This window comes from Chlamydotis macqueenii, chromosome 3 (genome assembly GCF_036417535.1).
Source record: "Chlamydotis macqueenii isolate bChlMac1 chromosome 3, bChlMac1.mat, whole genome shotgun sequence".
Taxonomy (NCBI): Eukaryota; Metazoa; Chordata; class Aves; order Otidiformes; family Otididae; genus Chlamydotis; species Chlamydotis macqueenii.
In genome coordinates this window covers 114518480-114545632 of record NC_141558.1, presented here as the reverse complement: position 1 = coordinate 114545632, position 27153 = coordinate 114518480, and the positions used below count along the sequence as shown (strand labels likewise).

General features: G+C 39.9%; 1 protein-coding gene across 9 annotated transcripts in view; it reads left to right on the top strand.

Annotated features, from left to right (window-relative positions):
• The window catches only part of EHBP1 (EH domain binding protein 1), a 230576-nt gene that overhangs the window by 101683 nt on the left and 101740 nt on the right, over positions 1–27153 (top strand). For all 9 annotated transcript variants that reach the window (XM_086744807.1, XM_086744802.1, XM_086744806.1 and 6 more), the window contains 2 exons: positions 7816–8068; positions 14490–14676. In XM_086744807.1, the coding sequence (XP_086600933.1) occupies positions 7816–8068; positions 14490–14676 (440 nt within the window). The remainder of the gene's footprint in view (positions 1–7815; positions 8069–14489; positions 14677–27153) is intronic.

Below are 27153 nucleotides of genomic sequence, written 5' to 3'. Positions count from 1 at the left end.
TGAAGCTGTACTCAACCTTTCCTGTTCAAAGCTCCGAGACTTTTCTTCCAACAGAAAATATGAAGGAGCATTTGCCACTTTTGATCAAACACCAGGAGCCACTCTGTAATGATGGTGGGAAAGAGTCATAGTGAGGAGGAGCAGCCCAGGGTACAGCCATGGGATTTAATGCCAGATCTAATGAGGATGCATTTCTGAGCTGCAGTTTCCACCTGTGGTTACTCTCTTTCTCTGACCAAGCTGAATGTTTACTCGCAATGTGGCTTTTCTGCCTTCTGAGTCCACAGAGGCCAATGTGTGTCCTGTCATACTCTGGCTGTGGTGTGGTCTCACAGCTTCTGTTTCTCAGAGGGACATTGCACTATCTTTTGTATTTGGCTGTTGAAGCCATAAAGCCACTATCCTAGGCCCCTTTTCCCACCTGTAAAATTGTCAGTTGTTTCTAGAGCTGCAGAAGAGAGTTGTTTCAGGTTTGTAGATACCAATATATATGGATTAGGTTCTAGTGTCTGGATCTTTGGCTTTGTTTCCTGTCTGTCCCTTGGTGGTGAATTCCTTTAGGATCATGGAAGGAGGCAGAATAACCAGGGACACCTATTCTCATTCCTCTAGTTTTCCATACACAACTTTCTCTAAGAGACTCAGCCTATATTCCTTTCTTCCTTCTCTGGTCTAGAAAGAAGAGCTCCCTTCGCCCTGGAGAGAGCTGTACAGGTCCCATCCTGTGTAAACTGTTGTTTTCCAAACCCAGCTTTTCTTTCCTCTTGAGAGAGAACCTGCACTTGCAGAAAGCAGCAGGTCTTCTGACCACAAAATGCAGGAACTAAGAATTTGTTCCTTCTCATCTCAGGGACAGGGAGTTACATACTGGTGGTGTTTCTTAGTGCCAGAGTAGCTTCACAGTTCCCTGTGAGCAGCCTGCATCCAAGACTCCTGCCTGCTTATGTTTCCAAAAGGCTCCTGATCTATGAAGGGCATGTTTTTTCAGTCAATTCTGTTGCCTTTGGTGGCATCGAGCCTTTACTGCCATCTTCATTCACAGTCATGGACGCTTCTCTGTTTCTCTGGGTCTGTTCTGTGTACTTGGCCAGTCTCAGGGCTCAGACTGTTTGGTCCCAAAGAAGTCCCGTCTATATGGCTGTGGACAGCAACGCTGAGTTGTAGGGTGTGAGTGTGTACCAAATATTCCTCCCACACATTGCCATCATCCCGCAGTCAATGCATAACAACATGACAGTGATTTTGATAAACAGGGTGTCACTAGATTCTTCCTGCTGTGTCATAAGATGTTTTTTATTTGGGAGGGATGAAGCTTCTGTAAGGTTCATGTGACAAGAGTATGTGTCTTCCTGGAGCACTAAACCAAGTGGAAGATATGAGGCATTTCAGAGTGTCAGAAAAAGAGTGGGACAACTGGTGTGGTGTTTTTAAAGCTTTGCTCTATGATTAGTGGCTCCCCAGGAATTCTTCTAATCACCTCAGGCACCTCTGAGAAGTACTGGCTCTTCCACTCCAGAGGTGTCTTCTCTCTGTAACGGGAACTCGTTGTGTTCGTCTACCCTTGCTTGGCCTTCCTGACATGTGTCTTTCCTCCAGTCCTCTTCCTTCACAGAAAGTTGAGGAGGGGAAAAAAAAGATGCTGAGACAAGTTAATTCTAGTCTTCAGCAACAGCAGGAACCTGCTGTGTATGTCTGTGGCTAACTGGATCAGTATCTCTACATTGAGTGCACCTAGACCTGGCCATTTTGGGGAGATTTCTCTTTCTGTTGAACTATGTTTTGAAGCTACGCAATATTGAGGCTGTTCTTACCCTGTTGCTCTACCGCAGAAGGCTGCCCCATTTGTTTCTTCTACTCTGAGACCTCAGTGGAACTTTGATTGCTGCCATCTCTTTTTAGGAAGCTCTTTGAGACTATGCCAACTTGTTTGCTTTTGCATCCTTAAGCGAATGTGACCTTTTTGGTGGCCACCCCAGGAGCCTGGGAGCATGACAGAAGTTCAGGAGTTTAAGGCAGACTTTCTTCTACAGGCTTAAGGAGTCACATTACCTTGTGATCTGCTTAAATCAAGAGATTAATCTTTTATGTGTGCAGGAATGAAGTTTATTTTTCTATTCACTACATGTTAGTCTGCTTTATGTTTTAATCTGGACATGGCAAAATCTTGAATTTAGACTTCATGAAAGTTCAGAGTCTTTCCATGGAATTTGTTGTTTGATTTCGCAAAGATGTGCAGAGCAGCCGTCTGGAGCCTCCTTTCCTGAGTACTTTGCCATCAGATACTGAGAGGCATAATGTGCCATGCGGCAGAGATATTCCAGGGATATTCCTATCAAGCCTGTAACCTGTGTGCTTAGTGAGAGAGTGCTTAGAGCCATCCAGCATATGAATATGTATGTATTGACAGTCACTCAAAGAGAAAGAAAGATTACTTGCCAGTAGATACTTGTTTCCTAGACAGATATTTCTTGTGCTATCTTCCTAATCCCATAATTACCTAACCCTGGGAATGTGAGGTGGAGAGAAACTAAAGGCGTGAGTGCTCCCATCGTCCATGTGCGCACCGCGGGTGTGGTGCATGACAGGGGGTCATCAGCAAACTGTCTCTGGATGCTGATGTGATTTTAAAAGTCCTTAGTGTAAATGATCTTACACTCACAGTGGAGTGAGTGTGCATATGAACAACTCACCTCAAAAAATCTTCAGCTGTGTTTCTTGGTGGACATGTCAAATTGAGGCTTATTCCCTCTGTACCTAGTAGGTCAGCTAGACATTAGAAATCTGGAAAATCGAAAAATCTATTTGAACAGTAAATCTCTACAGCTTTATATTAGACAATATTTAGATGATCGTATAAAGGGACTGCCTTTTGGATTGCCTCTTAGTCACGTTACAACAGAACTCTAAAATCAGTTAATTTTTGTGCAAAAGATTTCACTTGGGAAAGTCAACATAAACAGCAAATGCGAACAGAAAACAACACACTTTCAGTGCTCCAGGTATTTTTTAATTAGGTGTGGAATGCAAATTTTGAAGTTGCGTGTGACTAATAGAAGTTTCCTGCAACACACCTGAGACGTGAGGGTAACTACTTTCTGGCGCTGCCTCCCTCTTTCGTTTAAAACAGCATTTACTTTACCAATGTGTTTCTTTATCTTCTGTGTCGACTTCTGAGCTCCCTGCAGCATGTGTTACACTGCAAATGAAAACAGTGCTACAATGCAGTACCAAACCCCAGAATCCTTCTATGGTAGTCCTAAGGAGAGCAGTAGAAGAACCAATATAGAGGAAAACGATTACTCTGTCCCTTCTCCTTGTATTTCTTAATGAAATGTAATGTGTTGCTAGTGAGAGTATTAATAAAAGTAATAGAGAATTGTCAGTGGTTTATAGGGATGCCAGTCATTATGCTTTCTAGAAGTACTGGGATGTTACATTTTTATTCTGCGCTGTTTGTAACGCTGCTCACATCACCATCATGACTGTGTGCCTGCCAGTGGTGCAGTAAATGGCATAACTAAATATCTTTCACATGTGGCTTGTTCTTTCATCCTTTGCCAAGGGGAAAGTGGTGTGTGTAATGTTTTGGTGGACGTTTTGTTTGGTTTTAAGGGATGTGTCACAATATGTTTGTGTTACAAAAGGCAAGTGGGTTGAAGGGCAGGGTTTTTGGAGATCCTCTGGGAACTAGAAGGCTGATTGTGCAGATAGGTAGTGCCAGAGTGATTACTATCATGAGCAGTCTTTCTCAGTGGAGTTGGGGCAAGTAATGTTTCCAGAATCTGGCACAAGAGCAGCTGGTGCTTCTGCTGTAGTAATACTTCTACCTCTCCTCTTGTCACTCCTGCCCCTGTGGCTTTATTACTTAACCATACAAAATGATTGTGTGGTTGACTCTTGGAGTGCCAAACTTCAAGAGTCTTTTTCTTTTTTTTTTTTTTTTTAGTATCAATGTAAAAAAAAGTGCAATTGAAAAAAAAATAGTTCCAGTAGAGACTGGAGTCCTGTCTTTTCAGCTGTGATTAATGATTAGGGGAAGCAGGAGAATCTGTGTTGACTCCTTAGTGTAAAATCATCCTGAAGAGGGAAGTAAGTCCCTTTTAAGCTGTTGTATGTTCAGCTCACCCAAAATGCACTTCCCAACACCATTAGGTCCTTTAGAAAATATGAATGTCCGTGTTACAGAGAAGGGTAACAGTGGCTGCAGTTTTAAGAACAGTGTTGTTGAGTGACCGTCCTAGCAGTTGAATTTGTTCTAGAGAGGCTCACAAAGTGATGGCCAACACTGGACATAAAAGCAAGTCCTAAAGGGTTTCAGAGACCCCATGGGAGATAGCGTTGTTGGGTTCAGGCGGGGACCCTCCCTCCTGTGAGGACGTTGAAGGAAGCAGAGGGGGAAAAAAAATAGTATCCTGATGACAGGAGGAGAGAACGAGCAGCCAAGTTAAATGGGTTCTAGTTGACCCCCTACAAAATTCTACCTATAAAAGTTTCTGGAAAATTATACTTTTAAAAACTCTTTTAATTTTAGGTTGTGTGTAGGATTTTGTGAAATCTTTTAATTAATAATAAGTCAGAGGTCTCTGAGCGTTGATCTGCAATACTCTGCGTCTAAGGCCAAACCTGTACTTACTGTTGAGCCAATGAACAAGAGGAAGAATTTCGTCCTAGTTAGGGTTACAGCACTTGATTCATAGTGTTGAAATAGCAGGAATTGCAAAAAACATTTGCATTGCCCCTTAAAGTTTATCAGATTTAAGCAAGCATTTAACTCATCGTTTCCAGGAGACACTTAAAAGCAAATTAAAAATAAAAGCTTACAGTATAGTTTTAAGAGATCATTTCCCTGAATGTTATTAACTGCAGGAAATATTACTGACATTATTTCTAGTAATATTTGTTTGAATACTGCTTGTGAGTTATCAGCAAGTTTTGCTCAGATGTGATAATGTGTGTTTATCAACCAATACATGTGCAGGTGCAGTGATCCGTCATACTGAGTTGCAGAAGCAGGTGTTCATACTTGTACACTCTCCTGATAAAATATTTTAAGATTTGAGCAAAGTTTAAAGTAGCAAAAATTTTGGTTAAAACTTCATCAATAAGTTGCACAATTTGAAGAAGTCATACATCTGTCATTTTTTTGCATTTCATTAGGTTACTTCAGCTTTTTATATTAAACCTCAAGTCACACATACCTGTGCAGTAAGGGTGGGATTCAGCTCGCCTGATTTTAGACACTAACAGTTTGAAGATATACCTGTAAGCTTTGACTGTAGCCAGGCCTAGCTCAGCTGCAGATACCCACACTGAGGACGTTTCAGGGCAAGCAGGGTGAAACTTTTGCTTGCCATGACCACCTCCTCTGGACACTAGACAGATGTAAGTAAGCCAGTGCAGAACCTCCTTTCCAATTTTAGCTTCAAAGAAATTTTAAAATACGTTTAAAATATTGGGCTCTGCTCTGATGCATTTATAATACTGTCACAAGATTCTTGATTGATTTGATCATAGAATCATAGAATAGTTAGAGTTGGAAGGGACCTTCAAAGGTCATCCAGTCCAACCCCCCTGCAAGAAGCAGGGACATCCCTGACTAGATCAGGTTGCTCAGAGCCTCATCCAGCCTGGCCTTGAACGATTCCAGGGATGGGGCATATTTGTGTGTTTAAGAATTTCTGCCTTGAATGACTTCTTTTCCCTTGTCAGTTAAACTGTAGACCTTCAATATTATTTTATTGTGGCTTTCTCTGAAACACCTTTCTTTTAAGGGTGTAGGCTTATGAACAAATCACCACACATAAGCTAGGGTTCCAGCTTAATATGCATCACCTACTGTGCAGTAACTACCGTTTCTCCCAGGATAAGAGCCCAGTAGTTTATTCCCTTTTATTAAGGGATAAGCATGTTGTATTTACTCTGGGGTAGGAGTGAACACACACACTACAGCTGACATACTGCAAATACACACCCTGATTTATCCTGCAGTAGTTTGCCTGTATGCCCATCTCCTAAGACACAGTTGAAATGTTACTTTATGACGTTCAGGTGAGGCTTAACCAGTTTAACCAGTAGCAGAAGCTCTTTTTTAGGTTTAGCTGAGACTGTCATTGCAACCCTGATTGTTGTTTGTTTTTTTTTACTGTTAGTCACAAGGATTTTGATTAATTTCTAATTATTTTTAGGACACATTTTGACAGTGTAAAGACTGAACATTAAGCATAATAATAACTTCTGGTGATACCATTTTACTTTAGTCTCATCCAATTTCAGTGCAGAGCACTTGAAATGTGAGGTTCTTCCTGAAATGAAATCTGCTAGGTCTCAATTGTTCTGAGAAGGATTAAAGCCTTTCCTACTCCAAGACTTTGTCCAGTGCATAGATAGGTGAAGCTGCTACTTGCATCTGGGGAGCATGTTTCTGTCCAACTAGGGGTGGCTCTTGTTCAAACTGTAGGTTAAAGTCAGTCACACAATGATCGTTCTATGACCTTGGGCTGTGCTAATGGCTGGAGTCAGGGAGAACTGGAAGTTTACTGGCAGAGTAGAGAACACTTATATTTTCTAGCAATTCACCAAGATTACCAACTTCAGGACATCATCCATCCAAGATCAAGCAACTAAAGTGGTGTTTCTTTTACTGCCCCTTCACCTTTGTATAGTTGTGTGACTTGCAATTTTGTTTTCCCAAGTATTTAGTGACAAATACACTTGGAAGTCCATCTTTTTATTTTTCAGAACCTTGCTACAAATAATATTTGAAGTTTTTTCTTTTAAAGATAAGAGGTATCCTTTGTTCAATTTAGTAACCATATATCTAAAAAACGCCACTTTTTGTTAAGAATACTGTAGGAGACGTTATTGAAAATCAAGTTTTGCTAACACTATATTGAAGTTCCTATTAGCATCATTTTGAAAGTACATCATATCCAATACTGAACTGCGCTTCTGATCATTTGGTGCTGCAGGAAGAGGAAGATTAACATTACTAAATGTATTTGTGAGAAATGTTGCATTGCTGTGTGGGGATTTGTATTATTCGATATCTAGCAGCCATTCACTTTTGTGTAATGTTCTTTCTGTAGTGTCTGTTACTCTAAAGAACTGCATGCTGCTCCAGGTTGCTAATAACTTTTTGTTGTACAGCCCAAATAACAGATGAGTAATTTGATTATCTGTCTCTTTAGGGTGAATTAAATTCATTTTTACTTTGAGACTGTGTATTGTTACTAGGAGCAGATAGCAGTGAAAATATGTATGTTTTGAAATGTAATTACTGGTCGTACCTAATAACTGATTTTTAGTTAATTTAAGAAGTTATTTTTAGTCATTTTAGGAAATTAAAACACCACCTACTTACTATCACCATTTTTAATATCCAGTAAAAGTCATTTTATTATAAAATACAGGATTTTTCATTTATTAAAAACTCAGATTAATAATTAGGAACATTTTGTTAGGATTCAAATTGGCTAATAGCTTGGGAATATGTTTTAGAATCTGTTACGATACCATTTATATGGCAAATAAGAAAACTAATAACTAATTAGTTTGAAAGAGTTTTAGTAAGTGAGAAAATGAAACCTATTCAGTACACTCTAGATGAAATGACCTTTTGAAAGACCTATTTTTGAATAAACAAGGTTATGCTGTAAATAAAAAAAAAGCATGAAAATTCATCTAAGGCTAGGACTTTATGTATGGAGAGTTATGAAGCAGACTTTTTTGTAAGACTTCAAAGTACAAAGATCTGATAAAATGGTTTCAATTTTTTTCTATGTTAAATTTGTTTAATTAATTTTTTTTATTTGGTAGAGCCAGACACTGAAATACCTTCGTCTTCAAAGCCAGAAGAAAGTTTCTATACTGACAGTTACAATCCCTTCAAAGATGAAGACGCCCCAGAGTACTTGAACCCATTTGATGAGCCAGATCCTGAGCCTGAAACAATTGTGACTGTAAGAGATTCTCCCCCACAACCTGCAAAAAGGAAAAATGTCAGACCAGTGGATATGAGCAAATACCTCTATGCAGATACCTCTAAAGCTGAAGAGGAAGAGCTAGATGAGTAAGTATGATTCTTCATATTTCATCAGCTTTGGAAGCATTAGTGGGATCCTTGGCTTACTCTTGAGGTGTATTGGGTTCAGTCATGTGATCCTTAATCACCACTTTAGGACAGACTGATCTTCAGCTCAGCAGCGGGAAATACCATACCCCCAAGTCATGCTGTTTAGCTGAATATGATCAGTTAGGAAACTTTTCTTTGCCCCACTGATAGCAAATTACTTGTTAGAGAACAAGTCTGTGTACCTTTCTGACACTTCATGCCCTTCCAATTGCAAGTGAGCCAAAAATTAAGGAGCAGCAGAACTCCTGTCCTTTTTGTCATTGTTTTTACTACATAAAACATAATTTTTGTTAATGATAATGGAGAGTTTGTTTTATATTGGTGCAGTATGTGAAAAGGAAGAGCGTTTTGCAGTCTGCATAGCACATTTTTGAGAGTCTCATAAAACTGAATCTGTCTACGGGAAAGATGACAGCATACACACTTTCTTATGTTGTTTCTTTTATCATAACCACACATAAAACTTTTATAAACTCACACTGACTGCCTTGTATTATAGTGCAGAAACCTAACAAGGAGTGAGAGCTTTTTGCAGTAGCTGTGCAGCTTAGGAGGTTTGAAGGTACATACTTAATGCTTTGTTTGTGGTCATTAGTCACCAACCACACCACTCGTGAGGCAGTTTATGGTGATTACATACAAGCAATTTTACAGACAGCAACTGTAATTAACATTTAGTTTTACATTATTTAAGGAGATTTATCATGGCATGACATTTACATTGCTTTCATATTTAATATTAATACAAGTATCATGTCGTCATCTTCATGTTTCTCTGTTTATAGCTGTGTTCTAGGAAATTGAAGAATTCCCATGTACTCTAATAGAAATGTATAAAGAACCCTGCAGGGTTTTTTCCCTTTTAAAGGCCATGGATTTGTTGTGGGGGGGAAAAGAAAAGGGGGGCTTTGGAGAATGTCTCTGCCAGCTCCGTTCATCAGGGCAGTGCGTGAACAAACAGCCGCTGGCTGCTGTGTCTTCAGAGCACGGCGTGGTCATGCTCTTGACGGTCACACCAGGCACCCATAATCAGTCACTGGTCACCAGAATCCATAGGGAGAAAAAATATGTGTACTTTATACCCACAAAGGTGCGGGTATAGAGGACAGCAAAGACTGCAGAGAGGAGCAGAAAGACCAAAAGCTACATGGGTGGGCAGGTGAATGATTTTCTGTTTCATATTTATGCTCACTTTCCACCTTAAGCAAATCTATGCCAAATGGGCTTGCAGCAGTGTTATGAGGCACCCTTGCTCTTAATGTGTACTGGACTGCGGATTTCTCTAGCCCTTTGTTTGGAACAGCTGCCTCCTTATTTTAATGACCCTGTTTGCTTTGTTCCTTTTTTTATTTTTTTTTTTCCCCAAGGATAAAAATAAGCTCCCCATAGGTAGATTCTACTTGAACATAAATCTGATCTGTGTTTTCATTATAAAAGCATTATCCCATGGAAAGATGGAAGGATAAGGAGTCAAAAAGCACTGTAAAATAGTTTTTTACATCTTTTACGTAAGGTTTTTGTGTCCTGACCCCCAAAGTAGTTTCCTCTCCACGTTTTCCTCCCAGGTTACAGGAGCACCATGTGATTGAAAAAGACATGGAGACCATTTGTTAAATGTATTGGGTAGAAGTGTGGCAAGTAGAACCTTTGAATCTTTATACTGAAATGCTCTGGAGGAATAAGTGTAGTAATAAAACTCCAGTCTAGGAACACAGGGCTTGAGATACTAACTCACACTCATGCCTAGAAGCACTATTACGCCTTACCTCATGTCATTAATTTTCAAATTGTTCAGTAGAAAGTTTCTGCTAAAGTATGATATGGTGAGCTCCAAAAGAAAGATTTCATAGGTAGTGCCAGCTGGTGGTTTTGTATGTGCTAAATCATGAGAGTTTGTGCCCAAATGTGTATTGTTTCTCATCTAATGTGAATATTGATGCTTTTATTAACTACTTAAGTGGCTAATTCTCTTCCAAATCCTGTTAATGTTTAGGCTTCAGTGTCAGTTTGTGGTAGAGAGTTCCACAAGAACCCAGGATCTTATATGAAATGTGTTTCCTTTTATTGCTTGCAAATAAGTTACCTTTCCAGTCTTACACACTATCTGTTCTGCTGGTTTATCAAAACAACAATTAGTAGTATTGGATTTATCTGCTGTAAACAGTTGCTGCGTTGTATCTCTCTAGCATGTTCACCATTACTTGTCACTCGTCTGAGATAAACGGTGCTAACTTTCTCAATCTCTCTTCATACAGAAGTCTCTTCATCTCTCTAATCATTTTCACCGCACGTCTCTGGACCCTGTTATTTCTTCTGCTATGTATCTATTTTAAGATGTGTTGACTTGGCCTGAGCAGTGTATTCAAGACAAGGCTGAACAACTGAGTCATGTTACAGCATTAGAAAACTTTGTATATTATTTTCAACCTCTCTCCTAACATTTTGTCTTTTGATTTGGTTTGGTTTGGGTAGTTTTAAATCATTTTTTACTACCACTGGTCTAGTGCTTTGCCCAGGAGAGATTTTGAACCTGACAAATGGAAGGCGTGAGAAATAGAGGGCTTCTGAAAGATATTTACTGTCACTCAGGAAATACAATGTATTTTTATACCTGCATCTTAAACATTTCATTGGAGTTCACTTAATGCACCACTTGGCATTGTATTTTGTGTGAAATGTGACGATGTGTCATAGGAACATGGACACATCAGTTAGCATCAGGACGCTTGTCCCACTCTGCTCTGACAGATCCCTAGTTCTGATTCTGGACTCAGAGCTTACACAAAGTGCCCCAGGACCTGAACTCTGACTCCAGTTTTGTAACATACTCTCATTGTAATCTTGGAAAAGGTGCTTATCCTCACTGCACCTCTATGAAGGATCTACCTTGGGTAATTGGCTTAATTGAAATATATTTCAGTAATGGTTGTGAAGATAATACAAGATTTCACAATATGCATAAGCAAAGCATAATCACAAGCATAAGCATAATGAGGCTTTGCGTGGTACAGAGGGACTTAGCTGATCAGTACGTATAGTCTGCTGTAAAACTATGGTCTCAAAATACACTTCTGGCTAAATTCTCATACCTAACTAGAGATAAGCAATGACTTTTCCTTAATTTGGGCATTTGAATGTTAGTGTAAAATTCTGCTTTCACCTTTTTGAATTCTATACATTGAAAACAAAATAGTAGGTGGCTACCTGTTAATAAAGGACAGCATGCCTTACTAAGTTAAGTTAATTATTTGAAAATAGCGTATCTCACAACTACTTATGCTTTCAGCTCTAGTACTTCTGGTTGGTAGTATTACCTGATCTTACCTTTTAACCTTACCTTTTAACTCAAGCATACCAACAGCGTTGTTTTCCCTCTTCAATAAAATGTTGATTTTTTTCAGTTAACCAATAACACTAATCAAAATATTTTTTAAATTGGTTAGAATAAAACTTGCTTTCAGATATTATTTGGCTCTGTGGCTTCTTATCTCGTTAATCATTGAGTGGCTTAGAATAATGCTGTCTAATTGGAAAGCCTATCGAGTTGCCATCTATTGAAGCTGCCTGTTGCACAAGAAGCCACAAGCCACCACACTACCAGTGACGGCTTAATGCCAGGTCAGACTTAGTTTGTTTTAATTTTGTGGTGGACAGCCTAGTATCTCTTTAGGCAAATCATGTTGTGTGGATCAATTAAACAACTTCACAGAAGCAAAAAGTATGGGGGCTAACCTCAGAGAAAAGTGCTTCAATATTTTTCAGCAAAGGTTTTTTTCAGCTGGACTTTTCCCATGCTTAGTTTCTCTTGTAGCCGTGTGGAAGCTGTTGGACCAAACTCTGCTCCATGCATCAGACCCTCATGACTTCAAAATTTATAGCCTCTTTAGGCAAGAACCATTTTGTTGTTTGTTTTTTTTTTCCTGTATTAAATTTATTTTTTCAAAAATCTTCCTCTATATTTGTAAGACCAACTAAAAGCAGTGGAGAGGGGAAGGTGGAAAGTAATATCTGTGCGTGATTTGCCCATACTATTAGGGTTTAGGCTGGCCTTCAAGCAAGTTCTTCTCTAGGGAAAAGGCAGTCACTTGTCTCCTTACACTACTTCCTCCTGGTGTGTGGGGTAGGGTACAATTCTTCAGGGTGACACATGCAGCACAGAGAATTGTGGAGCATAAAAATTCAAAACCTAGTTCTTCCAAACTTTTTGCTGTCATTCATAAGATTTTTTTTTTTCTCGCACCAAATTCATTTTAACACCTTACAAATGCACCTTTCTAATTCCCAGTGCACAGAGGTAAATTACTTTCCTGCCAAACACACTGCATCTGTTGGCTATTCAGAAGACTAACTTGTTGAACTAAAGACAACCTTGTGCTCTCCTGTAAAACTCATTGTTCTTCAGCCTTTATCTCTTTCATCTTCATTTGCACCTCCCTTTGAACTTTTCAGTCTGAAGACAGCTGAGCTGGGCTGTCAGCTAAATTAGAGCTACTGACAGCTTGCTGCATTCTCCACTCCAGCCTGAATGCCCTCCTTTTTCTACTGCCTCCCATGGAAAACACCCATCCGTTTCGATTTAGCTCATTAATTTGATGTTGTCTTTAATTTTGATTGCACGGGTGGCTTTGCACTTGATGGGCAGCAAAGTGGGAACACCTGAAAATTGCCTTCAATCACCGGATGAGTTATTTTAGTGTTAATCTTCCCTTTTACTTTGGTATCTGGATGTAGATCTCTTTCTCTGTAACAAGCAGTGGCAGATTCTCTGAAAGGTCTGGAGGTTTTAAGCCTGGTCCTCTCTTATGTGCTTTAGTAAACTTTACCTTTCAGGAGCAGACTTATTTTCTGTGGTGTGGGTTACTAATTGTTGGCTTTTTCTCAGTGAAGAGAGGATGATGGTAAACTGCATTAAAATAAATTCTAAAATCAGTCCATGAGACTGAAAGAATTTCCCTAAGAATTTTCGTATTAGCACTACGCAAAATTGAGAGCAATTTAGTGTTGTCTGAAAGGAAACTGGATTAATATTGGTTTTTTGCTTGTGCCCAAATTTTGCTGTTTTAGTTCTTTAAAAGCAGTGTGTACTAGCTCATGACTCTTATCCTGAGAGGAAATTTGTAAATGGATCTAGCTAGGTAGGCTGTTTTCTAATACTGTATGCATTATTATTTCCATCTAGAGTTGAATTCAGGGGACAGAGGCTATTTGTCGTGATTAGTTATGCTTTATGTAACTGTGTGCAGATAGATCTTGGGGAATTTCAGTGACTTCGTTATATAAATATCGTTTGAGATATATGAGAAATATATCTTTCAGGGGAAGTATGGACTAGGAAGGAATTAATTAACATCAGTTTTGTAATTACAAATTAATTATTAATGTTAATTAACTGTCCAGTTTTGGATTGCAAAATATGAAAAGTGAAGATTATGAATAAAATAATTCAGTGCAGATAAGGTTCCCATAAGTATCCTTAGCAGGATACAACATTGCTATCTCTTCTAAGTGTGTAGTAGAAGCCATTATTTAATGTATTATTGATTGATATTTCATATATCAAACTAATAGATAAAATTTGGAAATGCTATGTAAGTATTTACTTAGGGTGGATCCCTAAGTGAATTCCAAATGCAGAGTTGGAATGTGAACGCCAGAGTTAAGAGGAATAATTCTTTGGACTGCATCCACTTGGTGGAAGATATTTACTGCGTTTCTTAAGTGAGGTTTTGTTGTAAAAAGCACTTTCAAAATAGACAGATGATGGCTACTGCTATCTGTAGAGTGGTACACACAAGTCAGCTGTGGTTTTCTTACACTATTCTCTTATCCAGAGAGTATTCTTGAGATGGTGTGGTGCCTGTATGCTGCAGAGATTAAAATACCCTCGATGTGGATTGTGTGCCTACGGAGGCCGAAATTTTTCACTCTTGGACAGCCAAGAGTGAGGCCTCTAAACTGTGTGGAAGCATCCATGTAGAAGTGGCTTTGTTCTTAACTCTGTTCATTAGAATATTAAACAGCCAGCAACTTCACTCAAATTTGTTGATGTTGAGCTTGTCTGTAAGTCAGATAGCTAGCTAAGTATAACTGAAGAGTTAGCTTTATGCAATTGATGAAACTTCTGTAATATACAGGACTTTATAAGAATTATAGAAATTCTGACCTAATGAAATTTTAACTGTTGTAACTCACTTTTCGATGGTATGAAAATAAAGTATCTAAAAACATGTAGAGGCAAACCATATTCTTAAATGAGATAATAAAAGCATTTTAGTCATTGGCTTCTCTGAACAGGTCTTACTTTGAGTTTTAATTCCAAGGAGATAGCAAAGAAACATGTTTCCCTTCTTTTAATTAGATCAAATCCGTTTTATGAACCAAAATCAACCCCTGCTTTAATTAAAGTTGCTCCGCTGCAAGAACCAGAAAAGAAGATGAAAAGAAAGGCTCCTGAACCACCAAACCTCTTGCCAAAGATGGAGACGGGCATGAGTGAGAACATGTCGGCTATTCCTGCATCAAGGGAGCTTTCTTCTTCTCCTAAGGTAGGTTTTTCATACAAAAGTTTTGTCTTTGTTATTAACAGTACCATTATGTGTGTTGTAGACATCCTATTTATTTCTGCAGGCCATCTTAAAAGGTTTGCTTATACTTAATAAGGTGTTGGCTCATCTCTGTTCGCTTGCTGGTTCATAGGGAGAGAGCAGCAGTAGAAGCTTGTCTTTTTTCTTTAAGGATTTACTGACAACAGCAACAGCAACTGCGATTTCAGAGAAAAGAGTCTTCTAGTAACAAATGTTACAGGACAGCTCGATATGCCGTTGAGAAGGAAGAAAATCATGTTGAACAATACTTTGTCTTGATCTATTGTAATACCGCTAAGCCTTGCTCCTGTTGAAGAGTCTGTCTCCACATTTCTGTCATATATCTGGGTTTTAAGAGCTTAGTACTGAATACTGTTGATTTGTATTGGAATTCTAATATGTCCAACTCTGTGAGTATGTTGAAGTAACTGAAAAAAAAAAAAAAAAGAGACATTCTACTTTAAATGAGATTAACTGTTTATTAGGAACATCCAGACTAAGCACACTTATATATGCACATACATCTGTGTTTGTCAGTGGAAAATACGAGTTAACCTCTGTTGAAGAGGGCAATATGCGGCATAGGTATTTTAGGATTACAACAGCCAATTTGTGTTGTTGTGAATTTCAACTCCAATATTTAAACAGTTAGCACCACTTGTGCTTTTTTAAACAAAATAAGCATTTAAATAGTATATGTTAATGAGCCCTTCTTAAAAATGAATTTGATACATGCTGACTGCTTGTTTTGAAGGGTAGGAAGGTGAGAACAGAAGGCTTCCCTTCCAGAGTATCTTGCCCCATTTATGCATATTATCATCTGTTTTGCCTTGTACAGGAGCTGCTGTAGTTTAATTTAAGAATTGAATGAAACAACTTGTCATACCTATCATTTCACTGCTTAATTACTCAGAGAGATTGCTGACATGTCCTTGTCCCCTCAGGCTCTGATCTTGCTGTCGTTTTACCATGCAGTCAAGGTAAAGAGTATGAGACCAGAAATCCAATATGTGTCTGCTCACAGCAAAACAAAACAACGTAGTAAGGCCACAAGCACAATTCACAAGTTATTCTTAACATGCAAAACCACAACCAGGAAAATATGAAATCCAAGCATAGCAGATCTATAATACTCTGAGATGGGGGTCGGTCCTGTTTGCTGGAGTTTCTGTATGAAAAACGTTGCACATTATTTGATTTCTGGTGGAGTTTGGCCCTCGGGTCAAAGCAAAGTGGCCAGAGTAAAGTATTCGGGTACTACCAGGCAGAGAAAAGCCATCTCTGGAGGAGATTTTATCAAGTTGCTTGATGGAGGTTGTGCCCCCATTGCTTCTTTTTTGAGAGTTTTTTTTAACAGGTCTGCATCCAAGGAAATATGCCTCTCTGCTTTATTTCCTGTCTTCATTGTGCTGACATAATGTATTACTACTGGGTTTGGTTGTTGTAGTTTTTGTCTACCCCAGACTAAGTTTTAGATTGTCTGAAAGCTGGAGTTGATTAAGAAAAGATGCAGGATTGAACTCGCTGAGAAGCCTGTGCTGTTATAAACACAGTCAGGTGGTTCCTGCTCTTAGGCAAGGTGTTAGTTTCTGAATATTTTGGTGCCTGCCTGCTTGCAGCCCACCTCTCCACCACTGATGCTGAGGCACAGCTGAGATCAGCAAAGGTCCAAGTACTGAAACTTTGATATTCATTAGGGCTGTGAGGGAAGATGGACCTTCTCTTGTACAGGAAAGCTTTAATTTTTTTTACAGGATTTTGGAGGATATGAGACCATTATGGAAGGCTCCAAAGCAGATGCAGTGTCTAGGTTTATTATATTACAGCTAGAGTGGAAAGTTTTGCTGACTGGGTGTGTTAAAATATTGTACGGTCACTTGCAATTCAGAAAGCTTTCTGTAAGCACAGTCTTTTTTCTGTGCTTGAATTGTTTTGCTCTGAGGTGATCTAATAATGTTAGATCAAAAGCACTTGGAATGCTTTTTGAAGTTTGGAAAAGTACTGGCATTTAAAAGAAAATTAAACAATTTCCTCACACCAGAGTACAAAATAGTGGCCAGGTAGGACTTGCACTGTTGGCACAAATAACTTGTTTGTTTATTACTCAATAATAGTGACAATGTTTAGCAACTCTGAAAAAAAACTCCCATCAATAGGTATAGGCACTATGCAAACATAAACTTAGAACATGCCCTTGTGTAGGCGAATACTCCCATGGAGGTAAACATAGGTGAAGAGAGGCTAAATAACGTATCTTATTCAGTGTTTTGTCCAAGTTTGGTCTACAGAGAGAGCCTGTGCTACGACTCTGACCAGAACCTAAGTGTCCCGACATGTTTGATTCCCTGTCTTGGTTGTTGTCATAGGAAATGGCTGTGGAGCAGAAATGCTAATCTTTAGACTACACCGACACAGCATTAATATTAGAACTTCAGAGTTAAAGGAAAAAGATTCTAAAAATGCTTCTGAAAAATATTTGACAGAGTATTTAGAGCTCATTTTTCCTTCACATGCTAATGGTGTTCATCACATTTGCTGAACACAAAAAATACAAGTGCTGTTATTAACATATATATATCAGCAAGTTTCTTAGGTGGAAATTGCTCCTGAAAGATAATTTGACACATGACAGATTCCTACTCAAGATACAGGTTCCAAATACTTGAAATTATGTTACTTCTTTAAAAAAAACTTTTAGATTTTGAAAACAATAGTGAAGTTCTTAGGAATTTAAATGCCAATTTAAAAGTAGGGCAAGAAAGGCTGATATTTTCCTAAGTGTAAACCCAAAAATCAAATCCCTAGGGTATGGCTGGACACCAAAATTGCTTCGTTCAGTGTTCAGCTGAAATGAGCCTTCCAGCATTGGCACGCAGGGTATAGGAACACTTCCACAGAAGTGCAATTGTGTGTGCTGTTGAAACATCATAGCCTGGATCCAACATTTTACCATTACTCAAGTAGTGCTGGAAGGTGTTTTTTTGCCTGAGGGATATCTGACTTCCCACACATGTTTTTTTTTTGTGTGTGTGTATGTTTTCTTAATTTATAACAGCAGTGTCTGCGGTTATGAAAGAGAAGAATAAAACAATGAATTTTTAGCATTCAGCAGTCTTGGACATGTTTTGTTTGAGAATAGATTTAAGCTAATGCATCTAAGTGAATTGCAAAAGGCCTTCTTTTAAGGGACTTGTGTGTTTTTTAACAGCTGAATACTATTTCTAGATTTTCCTGGAGTCATATCCACACTTAATTACCCATATTACTCCTGACACCACAAAAATCAAGCTCCTTCTAGTTCCTTTGTTCAGAGATGTATATTGTACAGGATGATTTTTGTAAAATTTTGTGGAAAACTAGACAGAAAGTTCAAGAAAGCGTTTTCTGTTCCGGTGGTATCTAGCATCATGCCTGGTATCCCCAGGATTAAGAGGGTATTCCAGGGTAGAGTAATGACTTGGTATTAACTTTCAGTAACACAATGATCAATGAAGATAAAACATGAGACTAATAAGTAGGCATTAACTTTAATAGCCATGAAAATGGTTGAACTGGAGTTAGTTAGATTAGATCCCATTGGAAGACTGACATAAAAATTTACTGCCCAGACAATTACGCATGATTGTTGGTCAGCAAGACAAGTGATGGTACCAAATATGGACAGTATTTAACTTTTATTTTTGCTTTATAATGATTGTTCTCAACCATGTGGTGTATATGTGCCTGAAGCAGTTATCACCTTAAGTGTCTCCCACTACTGCAGGGCTTGCCTTTAGCCTCTTCTCTCCCCAAAGACGTGCCTCACTTGGTGTCCACTTACCATTCCTTAACAAATTTCAGATACGAGAAAAGAGTGCAAATTAGGCTGCTTCTGCCTGCCCCGAACCTGACGGTTTTAGTCTACGTGGGGTTGCTGAGCTCATGAGTACTAATGATTTAGAGTCTTGCGCCCTTCATATTAATTCTGCACAGGAGACACATGCACTTCTTCAGCTGCTGTAAGATCATGCCAACTGCTGTTGTCTCTTTGGCCATGTCCAACCTATGTGTCTCTGCACATTGTTCACATTGTTCATAAAGGGGCTGAGGTGGGAAGGGACCTCTGGAGGTCATCTGGTCCAACTCCCTGCTCAAGCAGGGCCACTTAGAGGCACTTGCCTAGGACCATGTGCAGACAGCTTCTGAATATCAGTATTCATCTGATCTTTTTCAAATGTTTACCTTGCACTGCTTCCCTGAGCAGTTAACTGTAGTAGCAAACCTTTTCCAAGCCTCTTTAATATCTTCCCTTTGAGCAGGCCCTTTTGATGAATCAGAGATTCTCATGTCACCTATATTAGTGACAAAGGGGCAGTTATCTGTCATAGTTGAGGCAGAGTCTAGCTCTCCATAAAGGTCCAGCCTCATGAGAACCTCTCGTGAGAACCCACCTGCAATACTGCACCCAGTTCTGGAGTCTCCAACATAAGAAAGATGTGGACCAGTTTGAGAGGGTCCAGAGGAGGCCACGAAGATGATAAAAGGGCTGGAGCACCTCTCCTATGAGCACTGGCTGAGAGAGTTGGGGCTGTTCAGCCTGGAGTAGAGCAGGCTCCAGGAAGACCTTATAGTGGCCTTCCAGGACCTAAAGGGGGCCCACAGGAAAGATGGGGAGAGACTCTTCAGCAGGGCCTGTTGTGATAGGATGAGGGGTAATGGTTTTAAAACAGAGGGAGGTAGATTTAGATTAGATATTAGGAAAACATTTTTTTACAGTGAGGGTGGTGGAACACTGACACAGGTTGTCCAGAGAGGTGGCTGATGCCCCATCCCTGGAAACATTCAAGGCCAGGCTGGACAAGGCTCTGAGCAACCTGATCTGGTTGGGGATGTCCCTGCTCCTTGCAGGGGGGTTGAACTAGAGGACCCTTGAGGGTCCCTTCCAACCCAAACAATTCTATGATTCTGTGATTCTATTAACTCAGTATTTGCCATATATGGGTTTGGTGGAAGTTTTGTTTCCACTCGCACTTCCTAAAGGAGTGTCTTAATTCTCTCCTGTCTTCCTTCCGTGTCTCCTGTAAACTAATTTTAAGTCATCAGAGGAGAGCTTAAAAATGCAAAGTCTGAAAGCCTGGAATTATCCCACAGTTAATCATCTCAAATGACTTGAAGACTGTGGTGTGCTGGCTATATTTAGGTGAGTTTGACAAACAAACTGCAAAGCTGTAATTAAGCTCTTCAGTCATCAACCTGCTACGGTGCTGTCAAGCCCAACTGAAGCCTTGTTGAGCTTGTTACGATCATACATGTGTTACTGTTCTTGATATGGTTTGGGTAACCAGGATCTGCCTTTCTCAGAGGTGAGGGAGACTTTAAATTTCTTACATTGGTTATTGACTTTGTGGAAAAAAAAAAATTGGACAAAGTAGTTCAGGTTCAAAAGCTGTTATCAGACCAGTGTATAACATGCGTATCAGTGCCCATCGTTGCTTTAGCTGATTAGAAAATTTACATACCAACTTCAACTGGCTCGAATCTCACCCAGTCTCAGTATCTCTTCTCTTTGCGGCATTATGTTGAGTTTATTGGAAGAAAGATCCAGCTATCAGTTCCAGAGTTGGCAACTGTGTCCCATAGTGGGGAAGCTGAAGTCATGTGTCTCTGCACAATCATGGATTTTATTGCCTTTGTGGGAATGCGGAGACAGGAGTGCTACTGCATTTATGTGGGAAGTGAAGAATTATTTACTTGGGAACAGGAAGAAACAGATAATCACCCTCAACCATAGAGTTCTTTTTAAGTATTAAAAGAAAATAGATCCTGCACTGGATTGACATTGCTTATTCACTCTTTGGAAGGATAGCATATGCCCTTCCCTTTGTGAAACCATTCTGAGAAAGGCTTTTGCTATTGCAAGGTAGTTTCAGTTTGTTGCCAGACTGCAGCCAAGACTCATGTTGATGGCTTGTGAATCTGTTGGGTTTCTGGATACTGTAGTTACCGTTAACCTACTGGAAGTGAACAGGTATGTTATGTTTGGTGAATTCGGCTTGTTCTCACATCCTTTCTCCAGTCTTCAGGGTCTGGAAATCTCTGATCATTAGATACATGCTTTACAGAGTGGCTACTTGTTGCCCCAGGTCACCACACCGTTTCTTGCTCACCCTCCCCATCCCCAGCAGGATGGGGGAGGGAACTGGGAAGAAAGGAAAACTCGTGGGTTAAGATGAAGACAGTTTACAAGAATAGCAAAGGAAAATGACAATAATAACAGAATATAGGGATACTAAAGTATACAAAATGAACAATGAACGATTTCTCACCACCCGAGGTCCCAATGACCAATACAGCCTGGTCACATACGAAAATCCAAAACACACCAGCTACTGAGAGGAAAATTAACTCCATCCTTGCTGAAACCAGGACACTACAGCAGGCTGACTATTTGTCAGCTCAGAATTTGGTAGTTCACAGGTCTACATCTCACGGCTACCTACTGGGCTACCCGGAATATCTCAGCAAATGAAACTCCTGCACTCCAGTCTTTGCGATAGGTGTTTCTCCGGCAATATGGGATTATGTGAACAGACACGGAATTGATATCAGAACACAAGATGCTTTTTGAACTTGTCTTTGGGTGGTTTTTGAGTTACACCTAGCAACTAATGAATGCATGTAGCACCAGGACAGGGTGATAAATAAGCTTAAGTCTCTCATATTAATGTGTACACCATTCTTGCCTTTCTGAAAGTTGCTGTGTTGCTGATAATCATGAAAACATAGGCATGGTATCAGTACTTGTAGACAAGGCTTGTGATGGCCTTTTAAGTTGGCAGAAAAGGAGAATACACATTCACATCATAGTCCAAAGCCAATAATAACGTTTGTTTGTCATCATCATTGTTTAAGCTCGCTCTCTCTCTTTTTAAAACCAAAATTAATTGTTTTGCATGCCCAGGGATAGTCTGCTCTCTCATGCCAGGCAAGCTAGCTGGTTTAAGCTCTAGTGAAACATATTTACAGGAAAGATGTGGTAAGAAATACAGAATCATTCTTCTGTATGACATGAAATAACCCCTCTCCATCCAGTATCCTTTGTAATCCAGTGTGTATCTACAGTGCTTCTGTTCAGGCTGTTCAGAAAGATTTCTGCCTGATCGGCAGTTTATCCTTCAGACTCCAAGGGAGGTACAAATTGCCTCCTTATGAAAGAAGAGAAGGTCTCAGATACTTTTCAAGGGAACAAAAAGAAACGTGTAGTTTCTTCTTTTTTTTCTTTTTTTTTCTTCTTTTCATTTACTCTGAGGCTGAATAAATGCTTAAACAGAGATAAAGCAGAAAACACTCAGCTGAGTTTAGTGAAAGGGGAGGAAAGTAACATTCAATATAGTACTAGGCACAACTCTCCAAGATCTCAAGAGATCCTGTAGTCTCCAGTTGCTCACTTTCTCCACTTACATTTGTCTCAGTATTATCAACCTTGTGTGACTGACCAGTAGGAAGAGCTCATCTTAAAACACAGATGCACTAATCCAGCCAAGTGGAGAAATTACATTAAACTCCAAATGGTAGATGAAGATCACTCATTGTCTCTTGGTATCGAAAGTGTCTCAGTTGTCTGTTCACATTTGGACTTTCTGGCTCTCTGGAACATCTTTAATGATTTTGCTCCTTTCCAGTTTCACATTAGCTGCAGAGGAATTGTGCAGCTCATTTGCATGAGACCTTTGTCACTTCCCATGCAGACAGATAGTTCATCAAGCCCAAGGAAGACTTGGGAGGTAGTGGACAGAATTTTAAGGTATCTACTGTTACACAGTTGCACTCTGAGAAAATTTGCATACAACTCTAAGATATTTTATCTTTTAATAGGAAGACAGACAAGCTACATACATAATGTGAACAGGGAGATAGTGAGATAATCATATTGAAGCAGAGACAATTCATTAAACTTACAGCTTTTCAAGTGTTAAATAATAAGAGACTCTCTTTTCTATACAGTACTTTAGCAATTTCTTGTTACTGTTTGCATGAGTTTTAAATGATGTTTGTCAACTTGACTGGCTATGTGCTTTTACTGTGTTCCTTACTATTAACCTATGTTTGGTCATAAACCAACCTCGTTAGAATATGTAAGAGAAAGGAATGAACTGTTGTCTTTACTTCCAAGTGCAAATGTAGTGTTTTTCCATTTAGCTGAAGGTATGGGCTAAAGAGTGTCTTCCTCTTGTCCTCAAATAATGCACGCTTCAGGGTTTGGACTTACTGCATTGCGTTCGGTCCCTATCCTGACTTCTCACATTCCCTCCTTCCCTGCGCCACGTTGTGCCAGCACGGTACTGATTGTGAGCTGCCTGAGTACCAGGAACGTGACATTGAACACCGCAGGACAGGCCCTTTCAGCGGCAGCACAATCATCACTCAGCTGGGAAACGCAGAAACGTATCCTTAGCGTCTTGGCAGTGTGCTGGTTTGGGGTACTCCTTGCGCAGACACCTTATTCCTAGAGCTGTCTGGTTCTCTCCCTTGGCTGTAAAAGAGCTTAGGTAAGTTAGACTTGGCTAACTAATTGATAGGCATTTAAAGTTGGTGAGATTAATTGTCCCTGAATATTTACAGCCTCTTGTGTGTATGACCTAGGGAACAAACCCATGGTTGGACAGGAAAAAAATGGGAAGATGTTGCAAAAGCTCTTTCTCCCTCTGACATGCAGGTGTGACTGCACGTGAATAGGAGACATGGGTATAGAGTAGCAGCATTGACAGAGTTGTTCAGTAAAATGGAGATCCCTTACTTTGCTCTACTTTTTTAATTAGAGATTTTGTGAAAACTGGTACAGGAAGTGGTGTGTCACATGTGATAACCTGTCCACGTCGCAAAAGAGACTGGCAGAAGGGGCAACTTCTTACTATCCATTAGGATCCAAAGGAGTCTGCCACATGCTCTATGAATGTGTATGAAACTCATGCTTTTGTGAGTAGGTTTTTGCTTACCAGTGGTGTCCTTAGGCTACCAAAGTGATAAATTCTGTCTTAGTTGGACATTGGTTTTTTTGCCTGTGTGGTTTTACTGCAGCAGTTGTCAGTGTTAATAACGTACCGTTGTTTCTTTGCAGCCTTGCTTGATTCACTCCTTCTCCTTCCAGGTGGCTCTATGAATGTAAATTGGTGGAGGGTGGTGTCTGTTGTCTTCATATTGTTCCCATGGCTGGTGCCAACAGGAGTCAATTTTTAGATATCGAGAGTATAGATAAAACCAAGCCCGCCCTTGCTCTGTCTGTTGCTTTCTGCCCTTCTTTCTGAAGTGTTTTGTGCACATTTTCTAGCAACAAGCCAGTTGAACTGCTGTCAAAAAGGTTTAGGTCCTGTTCTACAGTCACATTACCTCTGAGAGATGCTTCCTTCAAAATTTGAGGTTTAAAACCAGATAAGTAAATAATTTACCCACGTGTTCCTGTGGTGGGAGTTATGCACAGGTTTGAAGGCAGACGTGAGCTTCTTCCAACCTCAGCCCCTCACTTCTCACCTCATCCCATTTCCAAGCACACGCAGCAAGAAGCCAAAGCGTTATCCAGATGGAAACACGTCATCACATGCAAGTCTTTCTGCAGAACTCGTGACTCATGCAGCACCATGTATATATATGTATTGTTATGCAGGGAACTAGTGCGGGTTATGGGCTGTTTGAGACAATGGCCAGCAGAAAGGCATTGCTTTCTCTGACAATTAAGCAACCAAATGCTGTCCAAGAGCAGTGAATATTGTAGTTTCCTCTGTCGTGAATTCGTTACGTGGTGCTAAGCTAATCTTTTGAACCAGATTTTGGACTGTGGTGGTTTTTTTTTTAAGTTCCTAGCTTGATAAAACCCTGATAAATTAGCAGAGCTGTTGGCTTGACTCAAGTGCCATACAGCTGAGAGTGCCGTTTTGTGGCACACGAAGTATCATAAAAGAAGCAGTTCTCTGTAAGGTCAGGTGTTAGGTGGCTCAGACTGAGAATTCAAAATCAACAGCTTCCGATATTTTGGAATTGGGTTTTTTGTGGATCTCACTTTTTCTTTGGTTAGATGGACTGCTACCTCTTAAGGATATCTGGAAGATTAAATGTTTAATCTTCTAGATTAAAATACCAGGAAGATAAACATTGTAGAAAAGCCCTTTGAGATTAATGATACTGTGTTCAGTTCAAGGTCCAGGGAGTGTGCAGCAGATGAGCCACGAGGACAAACGACTAATAATTCGGAAAAATAGGAATACTGGGTAGTCCTATTCAGTGAGGCTGTTTGTTGAGTGCTCTCCACGAGGGAGAACTCTAGGGCAAGGAGTACACTTAAAGATTGTATCATAAGGAGATATACAAAGATACTAGTTAACACTGAATATGTAACCATAACTTTGTGATATCCCAGCTTCTGAACGCTTGATTTGGCAACTTTAAGTGCTGCTACGTGTTTCAGTGTTTCTTCTTTAGATCCTTACTAGTAGTGGGGATGCAGGTAACAGGTCTCCAGGGCTGTCCTAGAAAAATCTTTTCAATTGCAAATTAATATATGTAATTTGCAGGATGATGAATGCTTGGCACCTTCTGCCATCTTCATAATTGCTGTTTAAGATATTTCTGCATTATTGGTGCAATGTAGCAATGAAATGAATGGAAACTTCGTGAGTGCCTGCAGCACTTCTGGGTTGCCCCAGTTAGCACTTCTGCAAAATGTCTGTGCAGATAAGGTTTTGTAATTTAATCAGTATTATGACATTTGAAGCCTCACTTTTTGTATTTTTATATTTAACTTACATTTACAAATTACAGCACTCAAAATATTACTTCACTTTTGGGGGAAAAATGGGCTCTTTAGATATGTAATGGCGGTATTTTTATATGCTTTATTTCATCTTGGAAGTTTAAAACTGTACAGCGTTATGTAGGAAGAAAATCCACCTCTGGTGGCAACTGGAAAAGCCAACAGGCATAGAGCATATTGTGTGACCAAATAAAGGGGAATATTGTTGCTATGTGCCATTAAAACACTGGTACCATTGCATGTAGCTAAACTGTAACAAAAAATACATTTTTCATATTTTAGTCAAAAAGAATAACGCTAATGCTAGGTTTTCTTCAGTGTTTCCCATGTAAATATACATGATTATTTAGATAAACCTTTGAATTTCCTTGAGTGAATCTAACATGCCCAACAGTCTGTCTTACCAACGAGTGCACAGTTGAACAAGTGAAACATATATCCTGATCTGGGAACCGCTTCAAGGCTGTTGAGGTCAGAGGAGACATGGCTTTTTCGGCTCACGTTAGGAGGTGCATCAAATACTTCAAGTCCCAGAAGAGAGGGAGAAGGGGCAGAGTGAAAGCGGGGGATCTCCAGAGGAAGAGCAGGGGGTGTGAGCTGGGCTCCACATTGCCTTTGGGACAAGTGTCTCGTTGCACCCATTTCTGCTGGATCTGGAGGTGACTGGTCTCCTCATGAGGTGCCAAAATTATTTGCCTGAAATCTGTCCTTTAAATATCTGTAAGGTGCATAAATGCAAGGAAGAAGTTCAAAGCTGCCAGGGGCATTAAAGTTTCTGGAGCGCTGCTGTTCCGAAATGTCAATGCTTTCATAGCACTGTTTAGTTTCCCTCGCAGAGGACAAGCCGGATTAGGTACAAACACCACCGGTCAGGCGAGGCGGCCGTGCCCTGCCGAAGTGTTTATAGAAAAAAAACACATTAGGTTAGCTCAAAATGAAATCTGGGCTAGCTTCTGGGATAAGTAATCTGAAAATCCTTATCCGTGATGAGGGCCTTTTATTTTTTTCCCTTTAAATTATTTGCCTTCATTCCTATGGCAGAAGGGAGCCGGGAGGAGGCAGGCAGACGGTGCAGGGCTGTGGGCTTCTGGCATGGGTTTTGGAGGATAACCACCTTCCTGCCATTCATGTTAACCTTTTCAAAGGAGGGAGACGGCTTTGATTCGCATGCTTGGCTTCACAGACTATTACTCCTGTTTGGTTCAAGCTTTGCTCTTTAAAAGGTAGAAGAAAGAAGGAACACTTCTCCTCTCACAAGACATTTTTTAAACTACCATCAAAACAAAAAACCTCAAAATCTTTGCAACAAAAACCTGATAAAACCTATCCTTTTTCTGTGGAGTTTTTACCCCTTATTTTCAGGCTCCTTAACGAGGGGCACACAAGCAGAGTACCAGACGACTTTTAAATTGAAAACTTGCTTCTTTCCAGTGTTCCCTCGCAGCTAACGAGGAGCTAAACACAATTTAAATAAGCTGACGTTATTGTAGTGTTTAACTTTTAGCTGTTACATCAAGCTTTATTGTGGTGCTGGTTTAGGTGGTGAAAGTCTTGGGTGCACTCCCCACCGTCTGCGGCCCTCAGCGAGGCACTCCATGAAGGAATGACACTGACAATCGCATGCTTTCTCCGCTTGCCTGAAGGGTGGGTTTGGT